The sequence below is a fragment of the Suncus etruscus genome, chromosome X (genome assembly GCF_024139225.1).
Source record: "Suncus etruscus isolate mSunEtr1 chromosome X, mSunEtr1.pri.cur, whole genome shotgun sequence".
Lineage (NCBI taxonomy): Eukaryota > Metazoa > Chordata > Mammalia > Eulipotyphla > Soricidae > Suncus > Suncus etruscus.
In genome coordinates this window covers 11,273,563-11,299,624 of record NC_064868.1, presented here as the reverse complement: position 1 = coordinate 11,299,624, position 26,062 = coordinate 11,273,563, and the positions used below count along the sequence as shown (strand labels likewise).

Genomic DNA, 26,062 nt, shown 5'->3' with positions numbered 1-26,062 from the left:
GGGCCGGGCGGTGGCGCAAGAGGTAAGGTGCCTGCCTTGCCTGCGCTAGCCTTGGACGGACCACAGTTCGATCCCCCGGCGTCCCATATGGTCCCCCAAGCCAGGAGCAACTTCTGAGCGCATAGCCAGGAGTAACCCCTGAGCGTTACCGGGTGTGGCCCAAAAACAAAACAAAAAAAAACAAAAACAAACAAACAAAAAAAAAAGATTGAAGAGGCCTCTAAGAATTCACACAAAGCATCTAGTAAAAAACATATTTAAATACAACTTTCAAACTCAGTGGTTATTGAGAACTAGGCGAGCCAGCCTGGTCCATAGAGAGTTCATTCACCCAGTGAAGAAGGAAATAGGTTTCATTGGCACCATATAGTCAATGGTGCTAATTCTAGTGCTTTTGAGGAATTGATGAGTTTGGAAAGAGTTTGTTCTCCTTGAAGAGTTAAGTGTTTCCTTAAATCTCTTGTCACTGATGACTTTAACCAACCTTTTCTCTATAGCTAACTTTAGAAGTACCGGTCACCTCAGACCTACTTGATTAAGCAACTTGGAATGAATTCTAAGTAGGCATTCAAAATGTACAAATAGAGAAGAAATAATACTGGGGTAAGGGTGTTTGCCTTGCCTGGGGCTGACCCAAGTTCAATCCCTGGCACCCCATATGATCCCCTGAAACCCATCAAGAGTGATCTTTGAGTGAAGAACCAGGAGTAAGCCCTAAACACTGCTCAGGTGTGGACTCAAAATAGTAACAAAAATGTATAAATAAAGACTTTAGAGAGTCAAACTTTTTCATATAGGTGTATTTTATCTTTTATAGCATCAAAATGTCAGATTATTGACTGACTAACCCAGCTTGTTTACTTAGGTTTAAAGTTCTAAGAGTCCAGAAATAATAGCCAAGTAGTAGCTATATCTGCCTGATATTTTCAGGGTCTATAATAAATTATTTGGATGATTTTTGTTCTTTTGGCAGAAAAAAGGTCTAATTTGAGTTAAATTTATGTATTCCTAGGAAGTTAAAAATTAATATATAAAATTCCAATGTCTAATACTAATATAACAGTGTCTAAGATCATAAGCTTCCTATTGATGCTTCTATTCTGTGTATGCTGGTCGCCAAAACAGCCTTAGAATATAGAAGAAATATAGAAAGAAACACAGGAAGTTAATATATCGTAATTGAAGCACAGTAGAATTACTTTAGTAATTCAAATCAATTACAATATTTATCAACTTCAAAATGTTTGGAAGAAAATTCAAATAATTTATTTTACTTCTATAGTAAATGTTGGGTTTTGGTTTGAGGGATATACCCAGCAATGCTCAAGTGTTACTCCTGGCTCTGCATTTAGGAATTACACCTGGCAGAATTTGAGGGAGCATCATTTGTTGCTGGGGATCCAATCCACGTCGGCCGCATGCAGGGCCAACACCCAGCCCGGTATTCTGTTATCCTGGCCCCTCAATAGCAACGTGAGGGATTTTGTTTTGTTTTGTTTTGGGGCCACACCCGGTGACACTCAGGGGTTACTCCTGGCTCTGCGCTCAGAAATAGCTCCTGGCTCAGGGGACCATATTAGACAACAGGGGATAGAACCAGGGTCCGTCCTGAGTCAGCCGCGTGCAAGGCAAACAGCCTACCGCTGCGCCATCGCTCCGGCCCCTCAATAGCAACGTTGTAAAGTACTTTTACGAGTGCTGTTTTTCACTACAACGGAAATAACTTAATTGAAGTTCATGACCAACATCCTTTGTAATCAATACAAGATTTAACTGTATAGTAAATAAAATCTACAGAGACAGTGAGATGTGGCTATTTAAGTAATTTTGATTAAAAATATTTAAAAAAATAGTGACCAAACAATAAATTCAACAATTTGGGACCAAGAGTACACGCTTGCTTTTTAACTAAAGATGTTTATCCCGCATTATGCACCAGAGGGCGCTATTACACAGTCTTCTGACGTTGGCATTGTTTGATTTCAGATGAGAATTCCATGCTATAGGGGACCGCGAGAAATTAGGGCCATGACCCGTGACAAATTGCCTTGACCTTTCAACGACTTCTTTGTCCTGTTCAATGATCTGCTCATTAACTATATAGCTATGTATATAGCTATATAGCTATACATATAGTTTTTAAATCCCTCCCATGTTATTTTTTTTCTGTTTTCAACCTTATTTCCAAACCTGGGAGTCATCTTTAAACCTTCAAATCAAATGGTTTCTTTCCTGGGGCGGGGGGGGGGGGGAACGACAGAGACTCGCTGAGTAACTATCCCCAGGGGCACGGGCCAACTGAGCCAGAAAGTGAGTTGAGAAGGTTATGCCTCAGTAGGATTTCTGGAAGGTTCCCACAAACTGGGAAGACTGCGGTGGCATTTCCCAGTCTCACACCATCTACCTACAAGTGAAGTTGCTACCAAGCTACCCGCGGTCTGCAGGGAGACATCGGTGTGTGCAAGCCGTGGGTGCCCCATTCACCTCTCTTCACCGCCTCGTGGATTGGTGAAGCCAGGTGCGCCTGGAGCTGGGCCTTGGCTCCGAACTGGAGCAGAACCATGACGCAGGCAGCGCTGCCACTGCAGCAGGCATTAAACAGAGGCGTTGCTCCGTGCACCGTCACTGCATTGACCTAATGCAGAGAGAGAGAGAGAGACAGAGAGAGAGAGACAGACAGAGACAGAGACAGAGACAGAGACACAGAGAGAGAGACCCTGAAGAGTGGGGAACTCTTGAGCCTCCACTCCAGGGACGATGCTTTCAGCAGGGTCTGCACGGAGGCAGGCCCCATGCTGGGGGGTGAGTGAGGCCGCCCTGTGAAATGTAGGTATCTCTCCCTTAGAGTCATCTCAAGAGGGGCAAAATTATAATTTTTGTTTGTTTTTTGGCCACACCTGGTGACGCTCAGGGGTTACTCCTGGCTCTGCGCTTCGAAATTATTGCTCCTGGCTTGAGAGACCCCTATGGGCCGCCGTGGGGAATCGAACCGCGGTCCTTCCTAGGCTAGCTCGGGCAAGGCAGCCGCCTTACCGCTTGCGCCACCGCTCTGGCCCTAGGCAAAATTATATTTCAGAACTGCCCAAGGGCCTCATTAAGCAGTGTTAGGTGAGAGGTAAGAACACGGTTTCTGGATTCAAGCCTGGGTTCAAATCCCAGCTCTCTCTCTCTCTCTCTCTCTCTCTCTCTCTCTCTCTCTCTCTCTCTCTCTCTCTCTCTCTCTCTCTCTCTCTCTCTCTCTGTTGCTCTCTCATTCGTTCAGAGATCTTCATTATGTCACTCAATTTCTATGCCTCCATTTTTGAATCTATAAAATAAGGGTCATAAAAGAATCAACTTTAGGAGGTCATTGGCTAGGTTTAGGGCCCAGCAATGTGGCCTGCTCCTTAGCTCTCAGGGAGTTTGCAGCAAATATTTCCATTGTGCAGAGATATGGGGCCCATGCAGACCAGGCATTTGGGCCAAGGAAGAGCTCAGGCCCTGGCATGTCCTGGGTTCAGTTCCTGGCACAGCAGAACAAAAGGGGGTGGATGTGTGCTGGCTCCCTCACACCGGATCTCTGCAGGCAGGATCCGTGGATTGGGGGGGGGGTGTCGACACTCACGTGGGAACCGCTTTCCAACAAGGCTTTGGTGCAGGCCACGTGCCCTCCCAGGCAGGCCTCATGTAGAGAGGAGACCCGGTTAATGGTCACGAGGTTCACGTTGATGCCCTGCAGAGAAGAAACATGTACCTGAAGGTTCGCAATCACAAGAGGCCTGGAAGCAGCTTGGTGGGATCAAAGCCATGAGATAGATAGGTCAGGTCCCTGCGGGTCCTTCTGAGCTTGATCACTGCTTTGGAATCCCTGAAGGGCTAACAGCGTCCCAAATTTTGTGCATAGCCTTGATCCTCCCATTCCAATCTCCCTCCCCTCCACCCCACCCCAGATCTCCGGTCAGATCTCCGTGGTGCTGACTGATCTCTGCAGCCACTTGCAGAGACTTCCAGGAGAGCCACTCCTTGCCCAGCCCTTTTACACGGGCCCTTTACCGGCCATCCATGTTATTTCGAGGAAAGGAGAAGAAACAGATTCATCCACAAGGTGGCAGCAGTGCGCCAGAATGATAATTTATTGTTGTTGTTGTTGTTGTTGTTGTTATTATAACATCCCCCGACCCCCCACCCTACCCCACACCCCCACACCCGCTGAGCTAAAATTCAGAGTCCCTGGAAGTGCAGAAATACCCGACCAGGAAGACCCCTGAGGGTAAGTCGTCTACATTGTGCAAAAAATAAAAGAAGCAACAGAAAGTTCCAGAAAAATGCAAAGATCAGACTTAGAGCATCCTGTAGAAACCAAGCTGTCTGTTGAAAAACAGTTGGCAAGAAAGTATTAAATGCACTTTATGTGGCATTATAATGAAAGGAGACAAAAGGACTCTGAGAGGGAAATGGTTGCAAAGACTGTAGTGTGTAATTGGACTAATGCTATTAGCCCATTATTCACTTATTGCTAAGCAATTGCCATGATTCAGAAAGATCTTAGCAGGAAAGGGCACTCCTGCCCTTCTTTTCTACACAGGCTTTCCAAGTTTACAATTCTTCTCTACAGTTCTTCTCAAAAGAAACGTTTCTTATAACAGTGTTGTGGTGGAAGGCTGGGGGGATAAGACAGATGCCCAGCTTTTCTCTGTGTACCTTCTTTGATCATTTTCATTTTTGAACTCAGAAAATATATTGCATCTTGAAAACAACCAAATCAGATAAAAAAGTTAAATGCTTAAAAAAAAGAATAAGCATGCAATAAAAAATGAGACACAAGCTCATTTGTTGGCAGTACTGTTGTCCTTTGGCTGAACTGATTTATTTTTATTTATTACTTTCCTCATTTGGGAACCACTCCACATGTTCCTCAGGGCTTATGTGAATCTGTGCTGGGGGTTACTTTGGAAATACTTAGGGACCAGGTGGTGCTGGGATCAAACCAAGACTTAGTGCATGCAACGCAAGTGCTCCAGCCCATGAAGCTACCTTCTAGCCCATAGTTTGAACTTTTCCAAGAAGTATTCCAGTCAACACAATTTAAGGAGAAAGCATAACAGTTGCCCATACACAGACACAGAGCAGTGTATCCCATTTAAATTCAAAATAGTGGAGCTGGGGAAATAGTCCAAAGAGTGCAGAGGCAGGTAGGGGAAAGGGCAGGGGGGAGGGCAGAAGGGAAACTGGGGACATTTGTGGTGAGAAATGTGCACTGTGAAAAGGTGTTGGAAATTGTATGACTGAATCTCAATCAACTACTTTGTAAGTGTGAAAAAAAAAAACTCGAGCTATATTATGAACAACCTTGTGTCCACAGTGTTTAAATAAAGTAATTTAAAAAAGAAGTAGCCCTAGGAATAATCCCCTCCATGCACCCCTGGATGTGGCCCCTTAAAAATAGCAATACATTCAAAATAGTAAGTTGGACAGGCTTGGTGGCAGGTAGGCTGAAGGCCATAGCTATATTGATTCACTTTCTCTATATACAGGTAGACAATGGCAAATGGCACATTATAATCAGTTCACAAATCTGTACTAAGCCATTATTCATTGTTTAAGCTACTTGGGTTACATTTACAAATAGCGATAAATTACTTTGGAGTGGGAGGCCTAGGAGATAATACTGGTACAGGCACACTTTTGAGTTTGTTCAGAATCATTCTCAGAGCAAATATTACAGAGAAAAGAATCATGTAATTTTTTTTATTCTGCTAGGACATATAAACGTTCTGTTGCCACAATACTGTAATCTACTAAATATGCAGTTGCATTATGTCCCAAAATTCAACACCTTCGCTAGAAAATAGCTCTTGTTAAAAAATGCTACCTTATCTGAGCCTGGTTGCAAAATGGTGCTGTTATCATGGCTCATTGACTGATAACATGCCGCATGTGAAGCCCTGGGTTCTATCCTGTGCCTCTCCCCTCCTCCAAATAACACAGGACAGACTGGATGGCAGAAGGTTCTAGCTAGTGTAGGGGAAATACCAACTGCATAACAGCACGACACAATTAAGTCAAGCACAATCCAAGGAGGTCTGCTGTTAATATTGGCCCATGGGTTTAATCGTCTGCACTATATAGCATGTGCTAAATTTATGGAATCAAATCTAATACAAACAAGGGATGAAGGGATGAGCTGTGCTTCTGAGCTTAGGTTATAAATTCTTAGGTTTTTTCTGGGAGGAAACAGCTGCCATGTCATGACACAGCCTGCATAATGAGGAATTGAAACTGGTCAATACCATAGGAGAAGGTGGGAAGTAGCTCCTCTCCCAGTCAAGCTGTGAACAAGAGCAGCCCTGGCTGATGACTGGGCAGCCCTCCCTAAGCTGAACTACAACCACCTGTCTAAGATATTTGTTGGCCCACAGAAACCCAGAGACTCTCTTTGTGGTCTCAACCACTGTATTTTTGAGGTGACTTGGTACACAGCAATGGCTAACTAATACACTTCCATTATATTAGCTATGCTAGTTACTGGGCAAGTAAAATATGAGTTAGTTCTGGGAAAGTAAAATGGGAGATAATACAACAATAATTTGAAGGTATCCTGCATTTCCCTCAGAGGGTAACTTCTTCTGAGGCCAGGAGGGAAGGATGGAATTGAACAGAAAAAGAGCCAGTTCCCCAAGTAAGGAGAGTTGGGAAGGAGAACTGGGAGGCAATGAGAGGATATGTATACTACCCCCCACATGGCTTTGCTGGGGACCAGGTGGGCAAGTACAATCTCTTCTACAGTCAATGCTAATGAATGTGACAAGAGCAGACAAGAGCAGAAGCCCTGGGATCAAATTTCCTGTTTACTTACTTGTTCCAGCAAAGTTTTAAGAGCCAGCAAACGCCCCTGGGCTGCAGCTTCATGAAGTGGGGATCGATCAGCCCAGCAATCTGAAACACAAATCAAGCATGAAGTCAAGGCTTGAAATCTTTGTCCTGTGTCCTGTTCATGGTGTTCCCTTACTGGAAGAGTGAACCTGGTAAAATAAAAAAATACTCTGTCCATGACCACAAAGGGTCCAGCATGCTCATCTGGTGGTGTGTGCAGAGAAGGAGTTTGGATATTCTGGCTTTGGAGGAAAATTCAAATAAACAATAGATATGGTTTAGATAAATATTGCCCAGTGCCTGAATCTGATATGTCTAAATTAGAATGATGTGCCAAGTTGGCCCATGAACCTTGTTTTAGATGTCCCTTTTATCTTATCTTCTCCACCAGAGTGACTCAGCATTCTTGCACCCACAGGAGACCAGTGGCTTGAAAAAAAGGTTCTGTTCAAAATACCTCATCTTGTCTCTTTCCTTTTGACCATAAAGCATATCAGTTTGTCACTATCTCATTTTTTGTTCATCTATATATTTGGTTTTTAGGTCATAACCCGGCTGTGCTCAGGGACTACTCCTAGCTCTGAGCTCAGAAGTTGCTCCTGGCATGCTCGGGGGACCATATGGGATGCCGGGATTTGAGCCATCATCAGTACTGGATAGGCTGAGTGCAAGGCAAACACCGTACTGCTATGCTATCTCTCCAAGCCCTATATTTTTATTTTTTAACTGAACAAAGTTTATGAGAAAGACATGAAGGAGGGTAAAGAGAGAATACAGACTTCTCCAGAGTGAAAAATGCCAGCAAGATACTCATTAAAGGGGGAAAATAGTCTTGTAGGGCCAAACCTATGTTATTTTTTAGACAACAGACTCTAACCAGAGTTTTCTGTGGGGAGTAGAGTGGGATGGCTCATTATTGAGCCAGTGAGGTTATGCTGATGGATTCAAATCCTACTTCAACCCCTTTCTCTGCCAAAATGAACAAGTTACTCAAAACATTCCTGGTCTCTGTGTCCTGCCTTGGAAAATGCAGTATAGTAATCTAATATCTGACAAGTGCTTTCCTCCCTAAATTAAGTCAATAAAGCACATCCCTGCTATTAGATTCACAAGCAATTTATCAAAGATACACCATAGGACAGTGCTCCAAGGAAACCTCCAGAACTTTGTAAACATAAGTTTTCTGGCAGTTGGGTATCAATCAACAAGACTAACCCTCTGAAATGGGCATTTTGAGAAGTAACTTAGTAACTTGATTAAATATGCCAAAGGGAAATCTTTTTGGGGAGCACAACTGTCTGTGCTTAGGATTTACTCTTGGCTTTGTGCTCAGGAATCACTCCTGATGGTGCTCAGGAGGACCATAGAGAAGGGCTAGGGATAGAACCCAGGTCAGCCACCTGCAAGACAAGCAAGCACCTTACCAGCTGTACTATTACTCTGGCCCAGCCAAAGGGAAATCTCATTTGGAAGAAAATCTACTTCAACTTGGAAAACTTTGGACATTCTCAAACTCTTAAATATGTTGTTGCACATTGAGTTGCATGGCTACAACTCAGACGATGATGAAAAAAATAAAGGTCATGTTTTCCCTTACCCACAGACTTGGCCAAAGCAATGATACCAAAGAGGAACTTTTGAAGCCATTCAAGGATTTATGGAGCGTGAAGGTTGCCATTAGGTGAGAATCAGAGCTGGAAGCATTTCCAAAAGCATTTCCATTCTTTAGCTACTCTATCTAACCTGTTTTGTTCTGCAAGTATGGGGAAGCTGTATTGAACTCTCCAAAAGCTGGCATAATTTGTATGTGCACACGAATACATAAATATACACATATGTGAGCATAATCATACAACACTGTGTGCTAGAGGACAACCAGATCTCCCTGGAGAAATGAATGGTGTTAGAATCTAATATTTAGAATTAACTGTAACATAAATGCTGATGTTAAGATATAGTATGCCTTAGAGATAACATTGCTTTGGTTTCTGTACTCTCTGCTTGCTTAAGAAAGTTAACTGCAGCACAGTGGTGTTTGCCTTGCAAGCAGCCGATCCAGGACCAAAGGTGGTTGATTCGAATCCCAGTGTCCCATATGGTCCCCCGTGCCTGCCAGGAGCTATTTCTGAGCAGACAGCCAGGAGTAACCCCTGAGCATTGCCGGGTGTGGCCCAAAAACCAAAAAAAAAAAGTTAACTGCTGTAAACCTGGCTTTGGTGTGAGCCTAAATACAGCCATGACAGGCTCTAGTTTTAAGGTAGAAAGACTAGGCCCAGAGAACAGCCAGTTCCTGGAACTAGATGCTAGGGGTAAATGCCAGGAAATACATCCATATAAGGCTAAACAGCAGCTGACAGTCAGCCAGATGACAACCGCACCCTGGGTCTGCAACAAAGGACAGATAGACAGATGACACCACACCCTGGTCTGGGGGCATGCAGTCCACCAGCTGTCTGTCTGATGCTACATTTGAACTACAAACAATCCTACCCCAATCTTGTACTAAGGGCCATTTATACTCAGAGGCAGGGATCTCCTAAATTGAGCCCAGGTACCCTTTAAATTTGACCTATAAGTCATTCTAAGGCGGGGGGCCTCATTTCTTAGCTGTTGAACCCCAGAAAGCCAGAATAAACTCCCTTGCATTTACATTACTGCCTGTCTCCCTGGTGGTCTTTTGGGTGGTGGATCCTGAGTTCCAACTCTAACAGCTGGTTCCAGGTTGCTGGGACCGAAAAATCTGAGAAGCCAGTAAGAACCTCACCAGAAACTAAGGAAACACTCAATGAATGAGGGATCTTGTCCAAAAGACACAGACACTTCCTTAAAAGGGCTCCTGGAGCTCAAAGGGTTGCCTCTAAATAAACATTAACAAACAAAAGGCTTGTTAAAATATTAACACAAAAAAAGGGTGACAATAAAACAAACATTAAAATAGCATGCCCTTTCCAATGAAAATGGGGATCCCTAAGTCCCCACTGCTATAACTCCTTCGATAAACAGGAAACAAAGAGCTCTTTTCCTCAGAGTAAATGGCCAGTTTAGACATGTAGAAGAAAGAAATGAATAGGCCTCAAATGATCTCACAGAAGGCCTCAAAAGAACTACTAGCTATGAAAGTAACAGGGATCATTTTACATTGGACCAACCTGGCAGATCTCACCAGCTTTGGGAGATGAAAGCTTCCAAAGTGAGGGAGGGAGCTGATGGAACATGGTCTGTACAACTCCATGTGTGACAGCATGCAGGCTCAGAGTGGGATATGGGACAAAAAACTCACCAAATGCTCTCTGGGGGATGCCTGCTCAGACTGTTTCATTCTGAACCAGCACACAAGAAGACAGTGAACCAACCTAAATGAGTAGGCATTTGACAAAATGATGGGTCTATCACCAGCTTGAACTGAGCTGTATTGATGGATGCTGACAAAGTACAACACATATAAATGCAGTGTGTGGCCTGGCTTAGATTCCAGTGCTAGCATGGACATTATCTAGAGAAGGAGCAATAATTCAGCTTTTAGGGTGCTTGTCTTGCACATGGTCAATCTAAGCTTGATCCTTGGAATTCCATACGGTGGGTGTCCTGAGTCACACCAGGATTGATTCCTAAGTGCAGAGACAGGATTAAGCCCTAAGCACTGCCAAGTCTGCCCCCAAATTCCCCTTCAAAACATTATCTAAACGTTTAAAAAAGGAGCAAGATCTCTGAGTAAACATAATTAGGAGTTCTTTGTTCTGTTCATAATTCTTTCAGAACTTTAACTTTGTTCCCTAATTAAAAGCACACACAGTAATTCTAACACTCTTGATAGAAATCTACAATGCTTTTAGAATCAGACCCATCAAATTCTTCACATAATATATTGTAAGCAGTGAGGTATTGAGCATGTGGTATTTGGAAATCTCTTTGGACATTCACAATTTGCATAAACTGGGACTGATCTGATAATATTTGCATATTAACCATTTTTAATATATCTCCAGCTCTTTTGACATGATTGTGTCAGACACATAGTCCCCCTGGCCTCATGGTGCTTGGAAAGGAAGTGGATTTGCTGGGCAGCCTTAACTCATAGATGACAGCTCCACACCCCAACCACAAAACTTTACTAGAAACTACCAACCTCAGTCACAGCTTTTATATTCTTTTGTTCTAACATCCTGTGTCATCTACGGTGTTCCAAATGATGAATCAAAAACAAAAGCCTGATTTCCCTGGCAACTTGCTTTTACTAACTCTGACTAGTCATATGAGGAGTGTGGGGGGACACTATGGTAGACTGAACCAACACTGCAATCTTTCTCCACCTGCAGTGGAGCCACGGTTATAACTAAGGATTACTGGCTTTCAGCCTTTCTTTTTTGTTTGTTTGTTTTGTGTTTTTGGGTCACACCCGGCAGCGCTCAGGGGTGACTCCTGGCTCTATGCTCAGAAATTGCTCCTGGCAGGCTCAGGGGACCATATGGGATGCCGGGATTCGAACTTCTCCATGAAAGGCAAACGCCTTACCTTCATGCTATCTGTCCGGCCCCTAGGCTTTCAGTCTTTTGATGCCTGTGCCCAGTGCTGGTTGGTGGAGCAGTTGTTGAAGCCATTGGGTTAGAGCACCTGCATTGCAAGCACCTGGTTCCGAGTTCAGATACTCTGTGTGCCACATACTCTGAGCACATGGTCCTTGAGCCCGTCAGCTCTGCTGCCTGCAGAATCTAGCACTGAAGGTGATTTCCAGCTGTGCAGCAGCCCAACATGTGGAAGCACTGCAAAAAGGGGTGCATCCCTGTCTGCAGCACATCTATAGCAAGTGGTGAGCCTGGTTGCCAGGAAGCATGTGTATGAGTGACCATGCACTCTTCACCATCACCCCCAGCACCCTCCACCATCAGCCCTGCCTTGTGTGTCTAGCTCATTTATAGAGAATCACCTACTGTGAGCAGGTGAATAATTGCCGCAGCTAAAAGAGCAGAAACATGAGGTGTGACCGGCCAGTGCAACCTCCTTTAGGAGCCCCCTCCCCATGATCCACAGTGAAGGAAAACACTTCAAAGTACAAAATAGCTTTTTTTTTTTTTACCACTCAAGCTGGCTTCTATGTGGCCTCTATGTGGCATGCCCGTGATCTTCAACCTATTTCTAGAATCTTTTTTTGACTCCCAAAACCTACATGTACATCAACTGGGGAGTTTGCACCAAACTCCAGTGAACGGAGCCAGACTCCAAAAAGCAAGTGCTGTGTTACTCTATTTTTAGAAACTCCAAAGACATGAAGGTCGGACTCACCATGGGTGTAGGGTCTCAAAGTCCCCCAAAGTGAGGCAAGGCTGGCCTGAGGGAAACTTGCTGGGCCAAGGTGGCTAAAGATTGCTCTTAGAAACTGGTGGTAGAAGGGATTTTCCTTGAGAAAAGTCTTCTTTTGCTCTAACCTGAACACCTCATGGCATTGAAATTTTGAGAGAGAGGAGACAGAGAGAGAGGGTGGGGGAGGGAGGGAGGGAGGACACATGCATGAGAGAGCAAGCCATAGTCTACTTTGTTCTGTGACCATCTCTCTCTTCCTTCCAAAGCAGAATGTTGAGACCTTCTCCGATTATACCCCTTAGAGGCCAAGTGTGTGGGTGCCCAGGTAGGCAGTGAACCAGATCTGAACTCTGGCTCCCTAGTTAAGTGGAGAATTCAAGGGGAGGGACACCCCACCATGCTGGCCTGGTCTTTGCTTCATATCCTCCTCCAGTTCAGCATCCTTGCTCTGCCTCTGCAGGACTTTGGGGTGGCCCCCTAAGGAACCCTGCTCTCCTGATCAATGCAGCAGCTCCAGGAGTTCAATCCCACCTATTGATTCTGAGGGGGTAGCAAATGTTTGAGGCCATGTTCTTCCCAGAAACTAAAGCCAGGAATGGTCCCCAGCCTCTCCGGCACTGTACTCCACTACTCAAGGCCACCCTCTATGGGAGTTGGTGAAGTTGCCTCCTAAATAGGCTTCCAACTTGAGAGTGAAATGGCACATTTTCCTCGTTTTCCGAACTTGGCTTCTCTCTGAAGCCCTAATCCCTGGGTTTTCCAGACAGGAGGAAAAAGAATTAGAACTTCCCAAACACACAAGCCCTGTGCTCCTCTGCTCCATGACACCATATCACTTCAAATAAGAGGCCAAACAGAGTTGAAACTCCAGCTTTTGAAGCATAGACTCAACAACTGAAAGCTCTAAAAGCTCTAAGTTACAAACTATCCAACTTGGTAGTGTGCCTGTCAAGGTAGCAGGCAGAGGACTGGGGTGGGGGTGCGGTCCTATAATCTGGGAAGACTATTGGAATTGGTGTTAAAATATTATATACCTAAAATTCAACTATCAATACTTTTGTAAAGTACAGTTCTTTAATTATTTTGATTTAATTTAATTGGGGGGACTAGGTACCCAGGGGTTACTCCTGGCTGAGTTCCAAAATTACTGCTGGCAGACTCGGGGGGAACGTATGGGAGACCAGGGATCAAACTTGGGTTACCCTCATTCAAGGTGATGCTGTGCTATCCACGCTGTGCTCTCGCTGCACCCCATTTTTTAAATTTTTAAATACAAAAAGACACTCAAAACTTACTTGAGGGGCCTGGAGAAATAGCACAGCGGCGTTTGCCTTGCAAGCAGCCGATCCAGGTGGTTGGTTTGAATCCCGGTGTCCCATATGGTCCCCCGTGCCTGCCAGCAGCTATTTCTGAGCAGACAGCCAGGAGTAACCCCTGAGCAACGCCGGGTGTGACCCAAAAACCAAACCAAACCAAAACAAAACAAAACAAAACAAAAAAACAAAAAAACAAAACAAAAACGTACTTGAGGCCTCCTGCAGTTGTGGTTCTAAGAACCACTACTTTTTTATTTAGCCCATCTGGGTGAGTGAGAGCACTTGCCTACTCTGATTTGCAACTACCCCGTCCACACCGCACTTCTTTTCAGGGTATGAACATGTGAACACAAGTGCATCACCAGAGTGCAGACAGCACTGTTGTTCCTGAATTGGCTGCAAAGCACCTCCAACCCGCTTCCCAGAAATTCCCCCCCCACACACACACACACCTGTGGGCTCTGCTGGGTGTGTAGAGTCTGAGTCTCTTACTCATCATTCTGGTTTTGGCAAATTGGAGCTAATTGTGAGAAATTAAGGATCAAAGCTCTTTGACACCTAGAGATTTTCCATTCCTTTCAAACAGAAAACTACCCCCCCCCCACACACACACACAAGAAAGGAGCACCTAAGTAGGAAGCAATCAGCCTCTTGGAAGACCATCTAATTTTAGATCCTTGGCCATCAGCCCATGTCACCAGGCCCCGAGCTGACACCACACTATGTTTACTCGTTCCTGATGAGGTGCATGGAAAATGTACAAGTGTTGTTCTGGTCCCCCTTTGTCTTGATCTCCAAAGGGGATTTAGAGCTCTTGAGCTGCTCGGATTCTTAGCATAACAATTTTATGATGAATTCTAAAATCCAGTAGTCTGAGTACAAAACATTCAAGATAAAAAATATTGAGTCTTTTAATTTTTAAATTAGTGAAGTGTCCAAAATGAAATGTAGCTATAGAGTGGCTTGCTTTGTGGGCTCCTGGGTTTGATTCCCAGCAGAGAGAAATAACCCAAAAAGAGAAAAACAAAGTTATTTTTACACTTTTTACCTTGCCTGATTTTATAAGTATTGTATTATTTTTCATTATATTTCTCAATATTAGATTATACTACTATGGACTTATATTTTTATTATTTTAGTTACCATTTTTAAAATACCACCTTCACTGTTTCTTACCTCTAGTACACATAGGATAATATTGATTCTCTTTAGTCACATTCCAAAACAAATGGAGCAATCTTTTCCTGTAGCATTATCAAAGCAAAGGAAATTTAAGCAATTTCCGTTTTGAATCAACATTCAGGGAAGAGCCTAGCAGAATGAATGATATATTTTGGTGACTCTTTGATGTTTTTTTTTACCACACCTGGCAGTGCTTTGAGCTTTTTCCTGGCTCTGTCCTCACGGATCACTCGGGGTGCCCAGGATCAAATCTGGATGGTAGGCTGTATACAAGGCAATATGATATGAACCCACTGTACTATATCCCTGGCTCCATTAATATATTTTAAGTAGAACTAAGGGTTATTAGAAAATAAAATTTATTTCTTGGTTATTTAAAAATATAACAAAGTTGAATTAAAATGTACTGTCTAGAATACTTGGTCCTAATCAGGAGACAAAATTATAGATAATTAACATATTTTTGCTGTGTTAGAAATTTTCTTTGAAATCAGTTGTGATAGGAGAGTTAAAGGTGACAGATGGACAGATGGGCTGGCAGAACTTGTGGGGGTACTAATGGGCAGTCATCTTGGGCAAGCTTCAGGGCATTCAGGAGGGCTAGGCCTAGGCTAAGGAGCAGCACACAAGCTCACAGGAAGTAGAGGCTCAAACTGAGCAGAAATCACCCAAATGGGAAGAAAAGCTTGTCATAATAATAAAAGAGGAATGTGGGATTAGGGGTTGAAGCCACTAGTTGATACTGTTGGCCTTTGTGAGTGGATCTCTGGTACCATGAGTGAGAAGAGGAATCCAGATGGTGAGTCAGGAAGAGCCACTTTCTTCCATGTCAAATTTAATTGGGGTCAAGTAGGGCAGCCCAGTGCTCAGGGATCTCTCCTGGCAGTGCTCAGGAGAGTGCTTAAGGCTAGAACTGGAATGAACTGTGTGCAAGGAAAGTGCCTTAACTCCTAGAACATCTCTCCATCCCCTCAAAATTAGTCTTTTAAACCACATAAAGTACATTCCGGACAACAATTATATTCTTCATTCACAAAAAAGAAGGGTGCAATAAAATTCCCAAAGGGGGGCAGAGTACAAATAGTGCTATTATGTTTTATCTGCAATTGTAAAATCCTCCAAATTCTGTAAACCAAGTTTACTCCCCTTCATAGGGTTTGCCACAAACTCCTTTGGCAGCAAAACACAAGAACTCAGATTATACAATTACTTTAATTTTCACTTAGTTTGAATCTACTATGTTCACCGCCATCAAGATAGCTGCCTCAGGAGGCAGATTTAGACCCTACAGAGTGCAGAGAGCACATGGTAGACATGCTGCATGGCCCCAATTCCCTGCCTAAAACACTGCTGGCCTCAGGATCATGGACAACATATTGTCAATGTGTTAACCTGTACTTCAACCATATCAAAGTTAATGACCAAATCACTAAACTAAATATAGCTTCAATTCTGGCCAAACTAGCAAATGTTAAGAAATTGTACACCACAAATTTCCAGAGCAAGACAGCGAGCCTGAAGAAATATGTATGGGCTGAAAGTGGGACCTGGTGATCATTCTGGCTATCTGGATATAATTCTAAGGACCAAAAGCAATGTTTAAAACTGAAAAAATGTTATATGCCTATACATAAATATTTGACAACACACATATATGCCTCAAAATCAAAACTATTAAGAGCCCACCACAAGGCATTTCAAGTCTGATAAATAATCTAAAAATACTATAGTAGAAAACACAAAAATACATTGAAGAATGTAATTCATAATGTGAAATACCAATGTAGGGGGAAACACTCCAAAAGATTTTACATCCCGAAAATAACTTTTTTTTTTTTGGTTTTTGGGCCACACCCAGCAGTGCTCAGGGGTTACTCCTGGCTGTCTGCTCAGAAATAGCTCCTGGCAGGCATGGGGGACCATATGGGACACTGGGATTTGAACCAACCACCTTTGGTCCTATATCAGCTGCTTGCAAGGCAAACGCCGCTGTGCTATCTCTCCAGGCCCCTGAAAATAACTTTTAATAAGGGATTGTGATGGCATGCTCAGCTTCCAGAAGAGTAAGCTCTTCTGTTTCTCTTGCTTTGAGCAGCACAAGTAGTTTACATAAACATGCCATACTAATGGAATCAAAAAATTTAACCTTTGGCTATGACTTTTGTAAGCCAATTAACTAATTACTACTACGATGTCATGTCTCTCCCCCTGCCCTGAAATAATTGCCCGATGAGTAGCAGTGGTAATTTTGGCTTGAGTTGAACAATTGCACAAAACTTTGTTCTTGGTAATTTAATACATCATTTATATACTTACCAGTGTCAAAGAAAAAACAGTATAGGCAAAAATGTTCCTGGCATATCACCATCTACCTATTATCGGTCTTATTAATAAATCTAGATATGCTCTTCAATATCTGTACACACACAAATATACACACATGAGAAAATAAACTGAGAAACTGCCATGAATTGTTCTTCTCATTTGGTAATAACTGTAAAAAATACAGCTTTGAACTTGAGCATACTATGCGAACTGCAAATTAAATATTATCCTAGGTACTTAAAAATATTTGAGATAAAGGACAAATAAATTCTATTTAAAAGATGCATATTTTGCATCAGATTTGAATACTGGTTGGACCATTATAAAACATTTTCAAGAGGCACTTTCTTAAGGAGCACAAAGAAAAATAATAATGTACATGAATGCCAGGAAGCATTTTGAACAGAGATTCATATTTTGCACTAGAGTGGAATACTGGCTGAACTATTATAAAACCTTTTCAAGAGCATACTTAATTAAGGACCACAAAGAGAAATAATAATGCACATAAATGCCAGGAAACATTTTGAACACTTACTGATACTAATTTACATGAGGAGGATCCTGTGTCTACCCATCATAACTGCATTACTATGATTTAGAAAGCCCCTCGGAGGTTGAGAAATTAAAGTAGAAAATAGCCTTTCAGATCACATTTAACTTTAAACTAAAGAGAAACCTTGTAATAAATTTAAATTGTTTATACAACATACCTCCCTGAAATGTGTGACAAATGTAATCCCCAAAAGAAATCTCCTTCCATGGTCCAGGCCTTGGGACATTGTTTGAAATGTCAAGGTTCTTCTCATTTTGTCCTGTTACTTGAAGCATTCTGATGGTTTGAATTTGGAAATCTTGTTTGTTTGCACAAGACATCTGGCATCTAGTCTGCAAAGGTGTCTAGTATATTGGAATCACATAGCATAAGTCTCCTCTGGAGGAGAATTCTGGGTGTGAATTGAAATGGATACTAGAGAATGATGTAATCCTAGAACACCAAAAATCCAGAGGGCAATTCTCAACTCTTGTTTATGAACAAAAAGTCAATTATCAAGTGACAAGCAATGACAAGGACATGTTTGGTTCATTTAATTTTGCAGCACCTCATCACGGTAAAGGTGTATACTGTCTAGAAAGAAGTGAAGACTAATTTCTATAGGCCTGAGTCTTCTAAGTGTTTTACCCCAAAGTCTCCCTGCATGGAATAAATTTTTCAGGACTTTGCATGAAACTGTGCAGATGGGTTTAGTATAGAACATTTTATTGACAGTGGCAAATGACTAAAAAGTTTGAACTGCAAATAACAGCCCCAAATACACGTAGTTGCTTTACGTAGTTGCTCTACAATAGTTGCTTTAACTCAGATGCATTAAACATTCTACTTCCTGGGGAAACAGTCTTGTTAGAACATACATATTGTTGTTTCATGAAAGTATTCAGGAAAATAATCCTACAAAAATAATTCTTTTGGTCAGTAGAATTAAGGTTTTTTTAAATATACACATAGAAAATATACTTAATTCACTTCTTAAATAATAACTATTAGATCATGCAAAACATAAAGATGATATACAAATTGGTGTAGTCAACATGACTGTATTTGCTACAGGCTAGACGTTTTCTAAAACTATCTACTCAAAACCAAACCAGAAACAAAATCTGCCTACCAGACATATAACGTATATTTATTATCTCAGAGATTTTAGGTATTGTGAACAAATTCATGGATTTCTTTTTACCTGAAACTCCACCATAGATCTCTTCTGCTATCCTAGCTGCTTCTTTTCTATTTCCTTTGACGATATAGAAATGGGTTAGGAGAGCCAAAAAGACTTTAATTAAAAGCTTGAAGAAGAAAAAAGTAGCAAACATGGTAAGAAAAATGTTTTGAAAGCCAAAAATAACAGGACCGTCCTCCATTTTGGCCTTCACTGTGTATAGGTTCTCAGACTGAAAAATGTCACTGAGTTATAATTGGCATCATATGATATCTATTTAAAACCTCGAGCCTTCAGCGCTCCTGTTACAGAGAACTAAGTTTGTAGATTCTAAACTAATAATGATTTAGAGACTTGGATTTGCTTACGTTCAAGACAATGTCAAAAGGAACTAAAGAAATTTTCTTTAAACCAGAAACACCGATCAGTTCTAGATTTATAATCCACAGAATGGGATCTCATCACTAGGACTTATTCCAAATAATTTTGTTTCCAAAACTCCAATTTTTGTTAGGATGGTGTGGAAAAGCAGGATTGAAAAGAGCAACTTCTTAAGAAGATAAATTTCCCTGGGGGCAAAGCCAATTATTGGAAATTTTTATAAAGAGATGTAAATACATTGTAGGGTCTTGGTAGAAAGTCTAGTCCCTGAGCGACATTTCATTTTCTCTTCTTGAAAGCTGGGAAAGACAAAGCCCAAATCTAGACTATGACCCATCAAAAGAAGAATGTCTCTTCTAAGGCAGCATTTAATAAAAGGCTCTTCTTGGATGCCTCTGAGCATTAGGTATCAGACCTCTGACTGCTCGTTTCACCCAATGACCCCTTAGCAGAGGTTCTTGCTCATTCACAAGCACCCCCAAAGCCATTAATGATAGTGATCCTTGCTGAAAAATGTGGGCTAGACTTAATCATGAGATTCAGAAGGAAATGGATAAAAAAGGTACCTCAGGCTTAGAGTGAAGTACCCCAAGGTTCTCTAAATTAATACTTTTTCTAGCTGGACCATATTCACTTGTAATCCTGAGTATCCAACATGCTATTGAATGCTCCCATATAAAAAATGGATTTATTTTGAACCTTTATCTAGAAAAATGAGGTAAGGAAAATCTAGGTCTGTTTTTTTGTATTTGCAGCTATATTTGATTTGCACAATTGCTATCACCTACTGGAAGATAGGTCAAACATTATAAAAGCAAACTAACTCTTAGTTAATAAAATGACTTATGTAAAAGTAAGGAAGTTCCTTAGGCACACTTCTGTATAGATATGCTTATCTGATGCATGAAAATATAGTCTCTAGATCTCACAGCACCAGATTTTATACAGTTTCCACCCAAGAAAATACAATAACAGAGAATTGTCATGCTTCTCCTATCTGGCATCATACCAATGTGCACAAATTCACGAACAAATTCGCCAACTATTTTAACTCTTCTGATATCTACCTCAGCTGTACTCTAAGAAGTGATTATTTCCTCCTCTCAGCCCGATGGCATATTATTAGACATTACTTATATTAGGTATTCAATTGAATTTTGGCCTTTTCCCTTAAAACATGACTGACTGTCCTTTTCTTTTACATGCCTAGTGCCATAAGAATGACCAGGAGCTTGACCTTTTAAAAGTCCAAATGGATAGTGTCATATTTCTGACAGGCTTTGCTATATTTGATCACTGCATTTGAGACAGGTGTAAGGACAAGTGAAATCATTTACAATGCCAGGCTTTTTCAGCCTCTGCACTACTGATATTTGGGGCCAGGTAATTCTTTTGTTGTGGGACTCTGTTCAAAAGTACTGTACATATCCATAGTGCTGACCTCTATCGACTCAACTCAATGTCAATTCCCCACTTCCATCTAGTACTGTCAATCTGAAATATCTCCACATGTTGTCAGATATCCCCTAGGGAGCCAAACTGCCACTCCTTTCATAAACAAGTCACATATGCAGTGGAGAACTAGTGAACCAGAGTCAACTAGAAATGATAAAACATAAAGGAAAATCAATTTCCCAAAGTCCTGATGAATACCAATTAAATTTGACACAGAACTTGAATTTTCAGAATTTCAAATAAAAACCCAGCTTCAGGATGATACAATTTAAGCACAATCTCAATAGATTTGGGGAGGAATACAAAGGCTAAAGGGACTGTAGAAAAAAAATACTTCACAAAGTTAAACAGATCCACGATACCTTGACTTTGCCAAAATGTTTTGGTATGAGATCAATCAGAATATAGCAAATGCTTCTAATCCAAGGGATGGGTGAAGCTGTGCAGTTCTAAATAAAGTTCAAATTTCATTTTCCTTAAAATAGCTAGCAGGCTGTGAAAAAAACTATACACTCACAAATGGTAATTTCAAAATGTATTCATGTGTCTCAAGCAGTAAGTCCAGTCCAATGATAAACAAGGGCCTGCTTAGGTGTGGAAATAAGCAAAACTGAACTTTATCCCATGGGTGAAATAGGTCATGTACTTAGGAGCAAAAATGTCAGAGTAATGATTCACTTAAAACGACTTCCTGTTTTCCTAATAGACCAGGCACCAAGTCAAATTGCAATGAAAAAGTGTGCAAGGGACTATGGGGTGGGGTACAACTGGTAAATGATACCAATTCTTCCACATTCTGCAATTAATGTTCTAATGAAACCTTTTACAAGCAGCGTGGCAGAAAAGTAAATATCACAATGCATATGGGAAAAAATTAGTATTCACAGACCCTCAAAATAAATTAATAGGGGCTGGAGTGGCAACACAGCAATAGGGTGTTTGCTTTGCATGAGACTGACCCAGGATAGATGCCAGTTCAATCTCCAGCATCCCATGTGTCCCCTAGCCATTTCTGAACGCAGAGCCAGGAGTAACCCGAGTACCGCTGGGTGTGGCCCTCCCCCAATTAATAAATAATACATAAAGCCTAAAATAACACTCACATAAGGAAGAGCATGACTATAAGGAGAAATAATAGAAACTATAGTTTTCAGAAAAGGAACTTGGCAAGGTCATACTCGCTGCTTTGGAGGCACACTGACTTTAAAATGGCTGCTGCAAAACAAATGCTGACTTACAAATACTGACCTATGCTTTCCGTTTTCACCTTGTAGAAAAAGTGACATTTCTTTCCAGGTTGCTTCAGTTAGTACAAATAGATACTGATATATCTCTTGTGAAAGCAAAGGAGTGTAACACACACTTTTGAAAAGTAGGGTGTACTTGCACTCTATTGATAAAACAAGACAAGGCAGAAAATTGTCAAAAAGTCATTTTGGTCTTTATTTTTGAACATGTCACTTGTTTTCAGACATGTTTTATTTGTGCTACTTTTTAAATATTGGAAGAAATACAACATAGTTTTCATAAATTCTTCATCATTGCAAGCTTACTTTCAGAAAAATATAAATAGCTGGGAAGAATAATAGTTATTTCACATATTGACCAGTACAACACTGACAGTTACAATTAAGGTATCCAGGAAGCTTGAAAATTAGGTTTTATAAGAACAAGCAAATTTACTTTTATCTGTCTCAAGGAAAACAAGAAAGTAAATTTGCAAATCACTTAGTTTACATGTAAGAGCAACATTTAATTCCATGACCAATTGAAAAAAGTCACAATTAAACAAATGACAAGTTTGAAAAAAAGCTAATAAATGAAAACAGTATGCTTTTAAAATAGTTTAAATAAAATAGTATAAAACGTTTTTTTAATAACGAATACGAACACTGATTATTTTATAGTTATATGTCTGCTTCAATGTACAAGAATATCAAAAAGGTTTAATGATCTGGGTTGATCCATTTTCCATCAACAAAAGAATCCCTAAATTCCAGGTTTCAAAATCTGTACTCTTGTATTTATTTTGAATTAATCGGATGCCACTCCACTCAGTATATGCCTTGTTTATGCTTCGGTTGGATACATCTTTGAATGTAGCACCCTGCATTGGTGTTCTCCACCCCAGGGTGTGGTCTGGTTCTTCCTAATAAAAATCTTGGTCTCAGGAAAACACTTTCTTGCATTTCCGGCTTTCCCCACTGAACTATCTGCTTTTTAGGAGCAGAAGGCTATGTGTTGGAATTCCTGAACCCATTTTTTTTTTTTTGTTTTGTTTTTTGGGCCACACCCGGTAACGCTCAGGGGTTACTCCTGGCTATGTGCTCAGAAGTTGCTCCTGGCTTGGGGGACCATATGGGACACCGGGGGATCGAACCGCGGTCCGTCCAAGGATAGCGCAGGCAAGGCAGGCACCTTACCTTTAGCGCCACCACCCGGCCCTTCCTGAACCCATTTAACCCCTTCAGTGTGTGTGGATTATTTCCTGCATAGGTGTTGGCTTCCAGACTCGCATCTCTCCAGTGTCCTGGTTTTGGATCTTGAGGCTTCATTCTCAGATGGTGCCTAAACAGCGGACAACTGGTGAGTTATTAATTCTGTGGTTTCTTAAGTGGATTTCATCAGCCTGGGTTTTTAAGCTTGCTTATATTTGTTTCAAAGATATGACAATGGTTTGGTTTTTTGTTGAAAGATCTTGGCTTTTCCATATGCAAATTACTTTTCTTTCTTCCAACAGTCAAGATAAAGCATACTAGGCTGGAGAGATAGCACAGCAGTAGAGCAGTTGCCTTGCATGCAGAAGGACAGTGGTTCGAATCCTGGCATCCCATATGGTTCCCTCGAGCCTGCCTGGGGCAATTTCTGAGCATAGAGCCAGGAGTAGCCCCTGAGGGCTGCCGGGTGTGACCCCCCAAAAAATAGATAAAACATACTGGGTGCAATAATTTATGCATTGTTGGCTTTGGTAGTGGTTTTTCTTGGTATGTTAATTCATAAGCATCCTGAGTTGCAAAAAATGCGGGCTAAATACTCTGACTTCACACTAAAAGTTTCTGAAGTGCTTTCAACTGTATCTAAAAGCTGCAAAATTAAAGAGTATATCCAACGTCGAGCCAAAAGCCTCAGGTTGATGTTCCACCACCCTCCACTGGCTCTAGGCCAGAAGAGCCTCTATTTGCTTCACCTGATGATATGGGCTTACAAGGTAAGCTACATTTCAAACATGATACTAAAATGGCCCAATTAGAAGCTGAATCAGAAGGCAGATCTGTAAAGTTATTAGCTACCATCCCTCCACTACAGCTATTTAGAGTTCGAAAGGGACTTCCCCATCACTGGCTATTTATTAGGGAAATTGACATTAATACAGAATCAAAAATAAATCTTCCCCATCAGGAAAACAATCAACCACAATGGCTAGTTATTCGATAAATTGGCACAAACAGAATCAGAAACAAATTCTCCCCATCAGGAAAAGAAACAAACTTCAACCTATGAGGGTTTACGTATGGATTATCTAGGTCTCAGGTGCCAGAGCAGTGGCACGGAGTGCCTTGCTGGTGCTAGCCTAGGATGGACTGTGGTTCGATCCCCTGGCATCCCATATGGACCCCCAAGCCAGGAGCGATTTCTGAGCGCATAGCCAGGATTGACCCCTGAGCGTCACCAGGTGTGCCCCCCCCCCCAAAAAAAAGAAACCCAAAAAAGTGTTCTCAGAGTATGGTCCTCTTTCTCTATTTTGTGTTGAATTCCTTGATACCTGGAATGAAGGTGGGAGTTGGACCCATCAGAATTTTAATATCATGGCTAAAAGATGTTTGAGTGCTTCCCAATATTTACAGTAGAAGATGTGGGTATCTGTAGGTGTAAAGGAAAAAAATAATAGTCTAGATCTCTGGATTGATAATTTCAGGAGTCATATTATCTTATGAGATGCTGATAGGAGAAGAGGAATTTACAGGAGTACTTAAGCAGGCAAGACTACCCTGTTTTGTTGTGAGACTTATCAGGGAACTTGCTTTGAAGGCTTGGGAATAATTGACTATGAAACCAAATACAAGGGTAATTATACTAAGATTATTCAAGGAACTGCAGAGTCAAATGCAGATTTTCTGGGGAAATTGACAGAGGGAACCAAGAGGCATATTAAAAATATAAAAAAAAACTCCTGACAAAATCCTTAGATTTTGATAATGCTAATGAATATTCAGGTTATATAACGTCCCATTAGGGAGAAAGAAGTTATGGGATTTCTACATGCTTGTAGAAATGCTGAAACTTACAATTATTCCTCCCCCCCTCTCCTACTGGAACTTACAATTAGACACACACTCCACTACTGAACCTTTAACATATGCTATTCAGATGTTGACTCCAGGGAATCAGATCGTTGGCTTTTGTCCGAGGAAGCCATCTGAGCTTTGCCCAGGTATGGCAGGGGATTTCACTGGGTGAGAGACTATCTTTCAGTTCCTTACTGTCTTCCTGGCAAAACCAGTCTTGTAAGTTCAGGTCAGATGCTTTAAGTGTGGCAAAAATGGAGCATTTATAAAAACAAAGCAGGACACAACCTCTTTTTGTACCAGCTCAAGGACCCACTTCCTTGAGACCAAGACTTAATCAACTTGTCTCAGTAAACTGGGTAAGGGGACAATCTCTGGTCCCTCAAAATCAGAAAACCTTTTCATTAATAGTTCAGCTTCCCAGCCCAGACCAAGAGAACTCTGCAGCTTACACTTATTAAAGCCTGCCACTTTCAGAAGCTGTGGTCTTGATATTCCCTGCACTGAAAATTTAACTACCATCTGGGCTCAATGCCCTTACAAGATTAGATCTGGTATGTATAACAGGGCCAATGCCTCCAGAGACTTTAGGGATGATTTTAGGAAGAAGCAGTCTAATGCTCAAAGGAATCATAATTCACTGGGAATTACAGATTCTGAACACATAGGGGAAATAATAATTCTTATCTCAGTGCCTATAGTTATTTTTTTTGATTTTGGGGTCACACCCAGCAGCACTCAGGGGTTCCTCCTGGCTCTTTGCTCAGGAATCACTCCTGGCAGGCACAGGAGACCATATAAGATGCTGGGAGTCAAACCACCATCCATCATAGATCGGCTGGTTGCAAGGCAAACGCCCTACTACTGTGCTATTTCTCCGGTCCCGCCTATAGTTTGGACTTTTAAGAAAAATGAAACAGATCAAATTTTATTACTTCCTTATGTTATGTCTGGCAAATCAGTACACATAAGGGAAGAGGGTTATGGAAGTACAAATCTTCTGTTAATCAATTTATAGCTTTTGCTGCTAAACTTAAACAGAAAATCCAATGTTAACCCATGAAATTCAGGGCAGGAAGTTTAAAGGAATGTTTGACTCTGGGGCTGAAGCCTTGGTAATGGGAAATGTTTTGGCTGCATAATTAGGCATTGCAAGATATTCTTTACAGTCTAAAAGGCATAGGAGCTATCTTGCCTCCAGATTCTGTTAGCCAGAATGCTGTTTTGGAAGTGCATAGAACTGGAAAAT

At 41.5% G+C, this 26,062-nt stretch overlaps 1 protein-coding gene across 3 annotated transcripts in view; it reads right to left on the bottom strand.

Moving 5' to 3' along the window:
• Positions 1–18,893, bottom strand: part of ASB11 (ankyrin repeat and SOCS box containing 11) — a 30,070-nt gene extending 11,177 nt beyond the window's left edge. The window contains exons 1-4 of one of the 3 annotated variants that reach the window (XM_049766806.1): positions 18,713–18,893; positions 6,836–6,915; positions 3,605–3,712; positions 2,485–2,635 (exon numbers count right to left, since the gene is read on the bottom strand). In XM_049766806.1, coding sequence (XP_049622763.1) covers positions 2,485–2,635; positions 3,605–3,712; positions 6,836–6,915; positions 18,713–18,893 — 520 coding nt within the window. Of the gene's footprint in view, positions 1–2,484; positions 2,636–3,604; positions 3,713–6,835; positions 6,916–17,686; positions 17,805–18,712 lie in introns of those variants that run through there. The other 2 variants (XM_049766807.1, XM_049766808.1) reach the window with 2 other exon arrangements.
• Positions 18,894–26,062: the final 7,169 nt, after the last annotated feature.